At 51.1% G+C, this 11,574-nt stretch overlaps 1 protein-coding gene across 2 annotated transcripts in view; it reads left to right on the top strand.

Moving 5' to 3' along the window:
* The first annotated feature begins 1,200 nt into the window (after positions 1 to 1,200).
* Positions 1,201 to 11,574, top strand: part of UBASH3B (ubiquitin associated and SH3 domain containing B) — a 68,289-nt gene continuing 57,915 nt past the window's right edge. The window contains exon 1 of one of the 2 annotated variants that reach the window (XM_064397589.1): positions 1,201 to 1,465. In XM_064397589.1, coding sequence (XP_064253659.1) covers positions 1,323 to 1,465 — 143 coding nt within the window. In that variant the 5' untranslated portion in view covers positions 1,201 to 1,322. The remainder of the gene's footprint in view (positions 1,466 to 11,574) is intronic. The other variant, XM_064397590.1, reaches the window with a different exon arrangement.

The following is an 11,574-nucleotide window of genomic DNA, read 5'->3' as shown; positions in this document are numbered from 1 at the left end:
CTTCAGGGCCTGAAGGGGCTCCAGGAGAGCTGCAGAGGGACTGGGGACAAGGATGGGGGGACAGGACACAGGGAATGGCTCCCACTGCCAGAGGACAGGGATGGATGGGATACTGGGAATTGGGAATTGTTCCCTGGCAGGGTGGGGAGGGACTGGGATGGAATTCCCAGAGCAGCTGTGGCTGCCCCTGGATCCCTGGCAGTGCCCAAGGCCAGGCTGGACAGGGCTGGAGCAGCCTGGGACAGTGGGAGGTGTGATGGGGTGAGATTTGAGTTTGGGTTGTTCCAACCCTACCCAACCCAACCCATGGGAGTGGAAGTGGCAGAGGGAGACCCGGAGAGGCCTGACCTTGGCCTGACCAAGTTGAGTTTGGTTGGGATCACAGAGAGGAGGAGGAAGGGAGGAAGGGAGGGAGGGAGGGAGGGAGGGAGGGAGGGAGGGAGGGAGGGAGGGAGGAAGGAAGGAAGGAAGGAAGGAAGGAAGGAAGGAAGGAAGGAAGGAAGGAAGGAAGGAAGGAAGGAAGGAAGGAAGGAAGGAAGGAAGGAAGGAAGGAAGGAAGGAAGGAAGGAAGGAAGGAAGGAAGGAAGGAAGGAAGGAAGGAAGGAAGGAAGGAAGGAAGGAAGGAAGGAAGGAAGGAAGGAAGGAAGGAAGGAAGGAAGGAAGGAAGGAAGGAAGGAAGGAAGGAAGGAAGGAAGGAAGGAAGGAAGGAAGGAAGGAAGGAAGGAAGGAAGGAAGGAAGGAAGGAAGGAAGGAAGGAAGGAAGGAAGGAAGGAAGGAAGGAAGGAAGGAAGGAAGGAAGGAGAGAAAGAATTTATATATATAAATAAATAAATTAACAAACAAATAAAATACACAAAAATAAACGAACAAATATTTTAGTAAATAATATATTTCTGATACGGGCAAATAAATAAATAAATAAACATATAAATAAATAAACATAACCATATTAAAGGCCAAACAACAAAAAAAAAAAACACAAGCAGCAAAAAACCAAAATAAGCAGCAAAAACCCAAAACAACCGCGCGTGCACGTGCTTTCTTTTAATTTTTTAATTTTTTTTAAATTTTTTTTTTTTTTTTAAAGGAAACCTTCATTCCTCCCGCCCGCTCCCGCGCATCCCCCACCCACCCTCGGCGGGGCGGGGGCACCCCGGCCGCTCTCCCCGCATCCCTCCCCTCCCTTCCCCTCCCTCCTCCCTCCCTCCGTGCGCTGCCCGTGGGCGGTGTCGTCGCGGCTCCCCTGCGTGTGGCTGTCCCCGGCGCTGTCCCCGAGCCCGCGGCGTGCATGGCCGTGCGCGGGCGGCGATGGCAGCGCGCTGATGGCCCAGCTCGCCATGGCCGCCCGGGAGGAGCTCTACAGCAAAGTCATCCCGCGCCGGAGCCGCCAGCACCGCGCCGGCACCGTCAGACATGGCTCGTCGCTGGAGATCCTGCTCTCCATGGGCTTCCCCAAAGCTCGGGCGTGAGTCGCTGCCCCCCGCGGGGCTTTGCTGCTCTTTTCTGGCGCTTGGCGGAGCGGGGAGAGGCGGGCGCCGCTCGGCTCCGCCGCTCCGGAGCGGCGCGGGGCCGGACGCGGGGAGGGAGCGCCGGGGAGCCGGGGAGCCAGCCCGGGAAGAGGCGGGGATGCTCTGCCGGAGAGGGGGATGAGCTCCTGGAGCAGGGGGATGCACTCCCGGAGAGGGGGGATGCGCTCCCGGAGAGGGGGGATGCGCTCCTGGAGAGGGGGGATGCGCTCCTGGAGCAGGGGGATGCTCTGCTGGAGAGGGGGATGCGCTCACGGAGAGGGGGGATGAGCTCCGGGAGCAGGGGGGATGCGCTCCCGGAGAGGGGGGATGCGCTCCCGGAGCAGGGGGATGCTGTGCCGGAGCGGCCCGGACAGCGGGGGATGCTGTGCCGGAGCAAGGAGATGCTCTGCCGAGAGGGAAATGCGCTCCCGGACAGCGCGGGGATGCTTCCCCGGCTGCAGGGGATGCGCTGCCGGAGCGGCCCGGAGATGCCTGCTCGGAGCAGCCAGGGAAGCGGGGGATGCGCTCCCAGAGCCGGGGGGATGCGCTGCCGGGCCGGCCGGGGAAGCGGCGCGATGCTGTCCCGGGCTGGGGGGGATCGGCCTGGGGATGAGCTCTCGGAACCGCCCGGACAGCCGGGAATGCTCTGCTGGCAGCAGGGGATGCTCTCTCAGAGCAGGGAATGCTCTCCTGGAGCAGAGGATGCTCTGCCGGGGCAGGGAATGCTCTCCCGGGGCAGGGAATGCTCTGCCGGGGCAGGGAATGCTCTCCCGGGGCAGGGAATGCTCTCTCAGAGCAGGGAATGCTCTCCCGGGGCAGGGAATGCTGTCCCAGAGCAGGGAATGCTCTCCCGGGGCAGGGGATGCTCTCCCGGAGCAGGGAATGCTCTCCCGAGGCAGGGAATGCTCTCCCGGGGCAGGGGATGCTCTCTCAGAGCAGGGAATGCTCTCCCGGGGCAGGGGATGCTCTCCCGAGGCAGGGAATGCTCTCCCGGGGCAGGGAATGCTGTCCCAGAGCAGGGAATGCTCTCCCGGGGCAGGGGATGCTCTCCCGGAGCAGGGAATGCTCTCTCAGAGCAGGGAATGCTCTCCCGGGGCAGGGGATGCTCTCCCGGAGCAGGGAATGCTCTCCCGGGGCAGGGAATGCTCTCCCGGGGCAGGGGATGCTGTAGGACCCTCGGGATGCTCCGCTCGCCTCCCCCGGCCAGGCAGGAGCCCCGGGCACTCCGCATCCCGCATCCCGCCTGTCCCGAAGTTCGGGATGGCCAGTGAGGCAGTTTTTGCCACCTAAAGTGAAATTGCTTTAGCTCGGACACCCGGGGGATTTTCTTTAATCCGTGTACAAGTCACCATAAAGCAGCAGAGCAGCAGATTTCCAGCCGCAGCCCGAAGTGGTTCGGTTTTTGTTGCCCAGTTCACGCCCTGGTGTGACCTCCCTGCGTGTGCTTCTCCTTTAAATTAATCAGGCTGCAAACTAATGATGACTTAATGAGGGAACAGTGGCTCCTGAGGTGGGACAGCTCGCTTTGGGATGCAGATGAAATCGGGGGGATCGGGATGGTTCCTTGATCTCCCTAAGTTTTCCGTTTGTTGTTGAAACCCATCAGAACTCCGGGGTTTTGCAGCCTGTCTTGTCACAGTTTTGGGTTTTTTATATATAAATATAGACAGGCACATGCAGTTTAAGGGCATATGTTCCTTGTGGATTCGTGGGATTGCACGGATCCACCAGCACATGCAGGAAATCTTATTTTTGTTTTCCACGGTGCTGCTTTGCACTCCTTCTGGCTGTCAGTTATCTACTGAGATCAGCTCGCAGCTTTTAGACACAGTGAATGCAAATGAAGAGCAGGGCAGAGCGGTGACTTCATGCTGAGCTCGGCTGGAAGAAAAGATGGTTGGGGAAAAAAAGATGTGTATCTTTCAGAGGAGCTGGAATTTAAAAAAAAAATCAGCTTGATCCTATGAATGAAAGTGGTTCTTACCTGCACAACAGTGCCATCAAGGCTGCCAGGCAGCCCTGCTCTTACCTGGCTCAGGAACTGTGTCTATGGGTCACACTCCTGCCCAAAAGAGCTGGCATTTGGTAAAATGCACTCAGAGCTTCATCACGCAGGGCAGAGATGGTTAAACACAGGGGGCAAGCCAGAAAAATGGGCAAAATATCCATAAATTCAAAAAGTACTTACTGGAGAAGCAGCCAGGCAGGTGGGTAAAGCTGCCTTGAGTTCAGGATAACCCTGTGTGACAATTCAGCAGAGCAGAGAAGGTTAAACACAGGGAGCAAACCAGAAAAATGGGCAAAATACCCATAAATGCAAAAAGTATCTATTGGAAAAGCAGCCAGGCAGGTGGGTAAAGCTGTCGTGTGTTCAGGATAACCCAGTGTGAGAGCTCAGCTCTCTGCTGGGACAGGCTCCACTCATCCCATCTGAAGGAGCAGCGAGTGCTCCTGTTCCACCCTGCTGGAAGTGCTACAAATAATTCATCATTAAAATTCAGACAAAAAGCAACATGGAAATAAACCAAATAAAATCCAAGAGGTGCCACCAAGGGTAGGATGTGGATGGAGCACAGGTTTGGGAGTTTGAGAGGGAGGAGTGCATGGGAAAATGACATTTCCTAAAGGTCCAGAGAGTGCTTTTTAACTCTCAGCATTTCTCTGGAAGTGGGAAGGAGAACACCAAGATGCCAGTGACATAAAATCATCATCCCCCTCCAGAGATGGTAAGGAGAGTAAAAAACAAAAAAATCATCATCTCCTCCTGAGATGGTAAGGAGAAGTAGCCTTAAAGCACTTGTGAGTTTTCCCCCAAAACTCTCCCACCTCTGTTTGCTGCCCCAAAGCCACAGCTCCAGCAGGGAATTCAGTGAAATGGGAATTCAGTGAAATGGGAATTCACTGAAAAGGGAATTCAGTGAAATGGGAATTCAGTGAAATGGGAATTCACTGAAATGGGAATTCACTGAAAAGGGAATTCAGTGAAATGGGAATTCACTGAAATGGGATTTCAGCTCTGTGCACACAAACACGAGGCTGGTACTTAAAAGTGGTGACCATCTGTTTGGGTGGCTTATGCAAAACAAACCTCCAAGTTGTCAGACAAGTCTGTCAGGCATGTCACAAAATACCATCGCTGCCTCCTGGCTCTGGGCTGCAGCTGGGGACAGCAGGGGACAGAGAGGGGCACCTCAGGCAGGGCCACGGGCACGGGGCTGAGCTGGAATCTGCATTTCCAGGGTGATATGGGCAGAGCTCACATTGCCTGGCTTCCAGCTTTACCCTGTGTGTGCTAAAATCATCAAAGGTGAAAGGTTAAATGTGATTTCCAGGTGTTGCTGATGGCTCAGTTGAGGCAGAAGTTGGGCTGAGGCAGGGGAGCCAAGAGGGGATGTCAGCAAGTGCCAAACTGCCATGGGGTTCCTAAAAACCCTTTATTTGTCCATCCCACGGGTGGTTTGTGGGGGACTGGGGTGAAGGGCCATCAAAGGACGTGTCCTTCCTCTCTGAGCTGAGACAATCCTGCAGTTAATGGATCTGCAGCATCCCCCAGCTCACACTGACACTTTGAGGTTCCGCCCTCTGAAGAGTTTTTTGGCACAGGTCTGTCTGTTTTCCTTCTTCCCAGCACCAGCTGCAGTTCAGGGCTCCTGTGATTCACAGGGTGAAGGTGAAAGCACTTCTGGAAGGTTCTACCTGAGCACAGTGTGTCATCCCTCTGAGCCCTCAGCACCAGCTGCTGCTCTGCCCTGCTGGCTCTTGCCAGCACACAGCCATTATTATTATTATTTTATTTTGCAATTAGCCCATTAGATTACGTACTGTCTGGACCCACAGGCTGTCCCTATCCCCAGGAGTTTCTGATTGAAGCAAGCAAGGAAGGCAAAGGTGAGGTTGTAATTCCCATTTTGCAATTTGGGCACCAAGAAAAACATTTTACCCTTGTTCACACAAAGGCCTAATCAAACCCCCAGTGCTTCAGTGCCCTAAACACAACAGGAGGAGTCTTCCAGAAAGAGATTTCATACAAATGTTAGTTCCCAGTTGCCCTAAAATATTATTTATCATCTTGTTATGAATTTCCCATCAGTGGTTCCACCTAATTGTCATCCAATCTGCCTGCCAGCACCTCTCACTATTGTTTGTAATGCCTGAGAGCAGAGAGAAGAAAAGCACAAAGTAATTTACAGGCCATCAAAACCACAGGGGATCACTTACAACTCCTATGCCTGTAGAAGCAATTAAAAAAAAATCCATAATGTGTCTATAAAAGGCTAAAATTGAAAAAAAAATCAGTGATGGACTGCAGTTTCATTCAGGATGGAAGAAGACCTTTGACCAAACTTGAATTATTGAAACTTATTTATCCTGCATGGTGCAGAAATCAATGTGGCTCCAGAATCTGCAAGTTTTAAAAGTTTCATGTCAGCCTTTAAAAAAACATCCTCAAAACCAGAAAGTTCTAGCATGAGGAAAAAGAATTGATCCTGCTTTCTTTGTTTTAATTCTGGGTTCACAGAATGGATGTAGAAATGGATGTAATGCATGGATGTATAAATGTATAAAATTCAAGATGTTTCAGCTGCTGTATACAATTCTGAACTCAAGGCACAGCTCTGAGATGCTCTTTCAGAGGAGATCCAGGCCCAAGAAAATGAAGATAATTCCCTGGTCCCTGCCATTACTCAGGCTGGGTAAATCACTTAAATTAGAGATATTGTGCTTTTTCTGTCACTGCTGTCTCTGATAAGCAGAAGAGATGACACAGGTGGCAAAGCTTTCCAAAACTAAATGGATCTTCCCTCCCCTCATCTGGGCCTGGAAGAGGGTTTAACTCTGTGTCCATGAGGAGGATTTAATTCCCCTGGACCTGGGTAAAACCAGACTTGGATTTGCCTTCTCAGAAACGAGGAGAATTTACAAATATTAAAGGTTTCGTTATTGTGGAAGAAATGAAGCTCAGATCCCGTTTACAAACAGTAAAAGCCTCTCTGGTGTTTTCAAAGGGATTTTCAGCCTGCTAAGACATGTTTTGCTTAGTAACAGACTTAGCAACATGCAGGATTTCAGCACAGCAAGGCTGGAGTCACTCCTTCCTCTGGGCTTGGAGCTGGATTTGGGAAGTGACTGCCTGCAAGAGAAGTGCTGCTCATCATTCTCAATTTTCAAGTGGCTTCCCTTCCTTCCCAGCTCTGCCTTCAGGGTGTTTGTTTTCTGCAGATACTCCTGGCTGAAACTCATCCTGCTGCAGAGACCCAGCCCAAAACCAGCCCCAAGAAGTCCCACTTGAGCCCAGGCATTTGAAGGATTTTCCTTATTCCCAGGGTTTTTCTGGGAAACAAATGGGAAGGATTTTCCAGGGAAACAAATGTGAAGGATTTTCCTGATTCCCAGGGTTTTTCTGGGAAATAAATGGGAAGGATTTTCCAGGGAAACAAATGTGAAGGATTTTCCTGATACCCAGTATATTTCTGGGAAACAAATTGGAAGGATTTTCCTGATTCCCAGTTTTTTTCTGGGAAATAAATGTGAAGGATTTTCCTGATTCCCAGGGTTTTTCTGGGAAATAAATGTGAAGGATCTTCCTGATTCCCGGTGCCTGGTGCTGGCCCAGGGCGTGGAGGGAAACCCCATCCCAAGGGAAGGAGCTGATGGACAGAAATGTTGCTGGAAGCAGCAGCTTGGGAGGCTCCATTGAAAGGGATTTCCAAGTTCAGCAGTGCTGGAGGGAATCTTGAATGGAAAATGCAGGTGTTGTAGCCACAGGGGCTTAGGGAAAAGCTTCCCCTCGAGCTGTGTCTGTGCTGATCACTGAGACGTGGGTTGTGTGGCAGGGAAAGCATCAGAGCAAAATGCTTCCATTTGCAGTCCTGCCCGAGGACATTTGTGAGCAGGAGGTGCCTAGGAAGGGTTTGTGACCTGTTTCCAAGTGCTGGCAGAGGGAGAACTTGTGCAGGTGCTGCTTTGGGAAGTCACTTGCACAGGGCCCTGGTTCCCTGCGCTCAGCTCTGTGCCCCTCTGTGTCAGGGTTTAGGGGATGGGACTGGAGCAGTCTGAGCCCTGAGCTGCTCTGGTTTGTGTTTGGCCGTTCCTGGGTCAGCCCTGAGGCTCAGAACTGTTCTGTCCATCTGTCTGGAGGGGATCCAACAGGTCTGCAGGACAGGGCAGGGAGATAAGGCAGCAGCTGCCAGGGAGTGCTCTGGGAAAGGCTGCAGAAACATCCATTAGGGACTCAGTCCCTGGCTGCTCTGCACATGGATTTTAATTTTTTAATTTTTTTTCCACTGGTTTTACTGCAGATCTCAGCTGTGGGACTGAGATGACTCCTGCAGGACTCAGGTTGTTCCATGCCAGGGGTTCCAGTGTGTTTGGGGTGGGGGGATCTCCATGAGACAGTTCCTTACTTTAGAGATTTAAAGTGATCAGCCACAGAGGGCTCTTTATTTCCACTGTGTGTTCTGAAAACTAAGGCACAGAGATCAAATCTACAGTTAGGCTGAGACTTGCACCTGAATCTGTGGAGTTTCAGTCCATTCATGCAAGACTTAATAGAACAACTATTTCCATGACATGGTACAGCATTTTCAGAGGGAGGGAAACCTCTTATCAAAGGGAAAGGAGACATTCCTGTGATAAGATCACCCTGTAAAATGATAATGGCAGCAGCAGTGCTTGGTGTTAGCTCAGTGATTCAGGATGCTGGACACAGAAGTGCCATTAATCAAATGGACACAGAAGTGCCATTAATCAAACCTGATGGCTGGGAGCCCTGGAACAATCAGATATTCAGGGCTGATATCCACGGAGAAAACTTTTCTGCCACAAACATCTGAGGAAAGAGTTTAAGGGCAGAGCACCCCTGCACAAAGATTGCTCAGCCAAGGTCAGGGAGTCCCTGCAGGACTTGCTGGCCCAGAGAACGAACTCGTGTGTGTGTTCAGGGAGGAAAACAAAAAGCAAACTCCTTTGTAGTGGCTGCACACCCCACACTTCACTGGGATCTGCTGTTCGAGTGTTGGAGCAGCATCACCATGTGCAAAGAGGTCCCGGCTCAGCCAGCATTCCCTGCATTGCTGGGATGTGGTTTTCAAGGCTGTCTGACTTGGCAAACGCTGACAGAGATGTCAGGGAGTTTCCTGGTCCCTGAGTACTTGGTTTGTTTTGGTATTAAAATTACATGGTGACAAGAAAACATTTCCTTGGGCTTCCGTCCCTCTGATGATTTCCTTGTCTCGGAGCCAAGGTCCTGAACTTGATCCTACCCTCTGCTCTAGGAAGGAGAGGAGCCCACAAAGTGCAACCCAGACCTCACATGTCACCGAGGGAGCCTGAAAAATTGCTCTGTGCCTTCTGTGCCAAAGCCCCAGGCAGTTAAAAACTTGATCCTTAGGATGCAATTCCCTCTCAAGCTTCCTATCAGCTCGGGGGGATGCAGATCCCAGTTTTATCTTTTCTGTCCTTTTTGCTTTCTCTTCACCTATCTCCAGACCTGATACCACTGTCAGGAGGCAGCTTAAATGTACTGATGAGATTCTGAAGACAAAGAGTGGCAGGGAGCAGTCAGGATTTCAGGTGAAGGATTTCAGATATCCAGCGTGTTTGAATGGAGCCTTGTTGGCATTAAATGCTGATTCTCCTCCCACCTTGGGCAGTGCTGAGTGTTGGGCTGTTTCCTGCACAGTTCTGCCTCTTGTAAAGCCCTCTGGAAGTTCATCCCTGGATTATTGCTGCCACTTTCCTATGGAGCAGCCTGTGCTCAGAGGGTGCTGCAAACCCCTGAGACTGGCAGAAATCAGGGGGGAATTCCATTCTTTGAAAGACCATGAGGAAAAAAAAAATTAAAAACCTCCTAAAAATGTGGTGCTTTTAAATACCAACTGCTAACCCTGCTAGCTCCTGAGGACACTTTTTTGTTTTTAAGTCACTTCTGAAAGTGAATTTGGACTCTCAGAGTTGAAAACACTACCCTGGGTTTTAACTGAGAGCTCATCGTGGATGCACAGCATGTGCTGTGCAATTGCAGAAAGAATAGAGACATCCGTGTGTGTGTCTGTGCTGCACCAGTCTAATTATCCTCAACAAGCAGAGTCATCAAAGGAGCTGTGCCTCAGCAGCTGACAGGATTTGGATTCCAGCACCGAGGCTCTCTGCAGCCTTTGTGCTCCACAATGGGCTGCACTGCCACGCCAGGGCTCCTCAGCCTGCTGCCTCAGGTTTAGTTTTTCTATTTTTCAGGTTCTGTGCTGCTTCAGTGTGTGGGTCTGGGTTCACATCAGGGGATGGTGAGCTCTCTACACAGAGCAGGGAGACAAAACAATTCCTGCTCTAGCTGGGGACCAAGGACAAATGATCCAAATCTCAGCCCAAGAGCACAAACCCCGTGGGCTGGAGAGAGAAAAACAAGGATGGGACTGCAGGGGCTGCAGCTGGGATTGGACACTGAACTGCAATGTGCACATGGAGCAGAGCTGAGCCCAGGGAGAGACCCCGGGAGTGCTCGTGCATTTTGGGACCATTTGGGTTCATCTTGGGTTCCTTTTGGGACCATTTGGGTTCATCTTGGGACCATTTTGGGACCATTTTGGTTCATCCTGGGTTCATTTTGGGACCATTTGGGTTCATCTTGGGTGCAGCCCTGGCTGGGCTCTTGTGCTGCCCAAGGTGCATCCATGGAGGCCTTTTAATAAATCCCTGCTTTATTCTTTAGCTCTGTCCAGCCTCTGCTCTAGGTCAGCCTTCACAAGGCATCAAGCCCCTCTAGAAACACATAAAAAGAAAAAGAAAAAGAAGAATAAATAGTCCTGGGTGTTTTTCTGTCCCCACCACGTTCTGTGCTGCCTGGTTGTGCACAAAAGCTGAGGCTAGACAGCAGAAAAGTGGAGGGGGAAAAAAAACAGTGAGAAATTGAGGAAATTGCTGAAATTGCCATAACAAAGCAGCTGACAGCCTGCAGAAACAGTGTTTGAGACACCTTGGACCTCTTGGCTCTGTTCATTAGGTGCTGTCCCTTCAAACCCACTCTTAACATTTCTCCTGAAGTTCAGCAAGGGCTTGAGGTGCTCCTGAACACCCACAACTCGTGGTACAGAGCTTAGAGGCACCAACCTCACACACCTGGGGAGCAGGAGTGCTCCTCCATTCCCTGGGAGGCCTCAGAATTCCCATTTCCCCCAAAGATTCCCAAAATCCACAGTGGCATGTGCAGGTATGACAGTATTCTGTCAGGTCTGGTCGGGATTGGAATAAAATTTAAACCAGTAATTATAAATTGAGCCTGGAATGAGAGAGGGGAGATGTGTTTGATGCCTCTGCTTTCCCCAGACACCAAATCTGTGCCCTTGGGGGTGAATTTTGGCACTTGCAGGCCAGTCCCTGTCAGCAGAACGCCTTGGGAATGCTGCTGGAAGGCTGGGGCTGAGCAAACTTTGGGATGTCTGCCCTCTGTGCTAAACCCAGAGACTGGGAACTCTGACAGACACCCACAGCCTGGCAGGGAAAGAGGTTTAGCTGTGCTTCACTCCCACCCATCACCCCTGGCACCATCAAACACAAATCAAGTGCCACTTTTCACCCTTCCCTGAAGTACTGCTGGTGCTCTGCTCTCCATGACTGTGCAGAATTAATCACTCGGGGCTGCTGACTGTGACATCACTTGCCAGGGGGTGTTTTAGGGAGGTTTCTCATCTCCTGATGTGTAAAAAATGATTCTTTTCCTTCCCCTGTGCTGAATGAAACCCAGCAAGTTCTTCCACGACTCATCCCATTAATGGGCTAAATTAGCCAAGGCCCTCAGGAATGGCTGAGACCAAGGTGGCCCAAACATTTCCAGGCATTAAATGGCACTGGGAAGACCTGAAACAGATGAGGTGATGCTGTTTTCCTTCTGAGCTGTTCCCCATTTCACCCCATTTTTGCACTTTCATGATGCAAATTTCAAGCTGAGGTGAAACCCCTGTGAGCAGAAATCTGATTTTTATACCACAGCAAAGGTAAACATCCTCCCTGCTCCAGGAGCTGGCACTAAATATGAGCCAGAAAGAGCCTCCAGAGGGGAGGATGGGAGAAG

This window comes from Passer domesticus, chromosome 23 (assembly GCF_036417665.1).
Source record: "Passer domesticus isolate bPasDom1 chromosome 23, bPasDom1.hap1, whole genome shotgun sequence".
Classification (NCBI taxonomy): Eukaryota; Metazoa; Chordata; class Aves; order Passeriformes; family Passeridae; genus Passer; species Passer domesticus.
The sequence above is the reverse complement of the archived record's forward strand: the minus strand, read 5'-3'. Positions and strand labels throughout refer to the sequence as shown.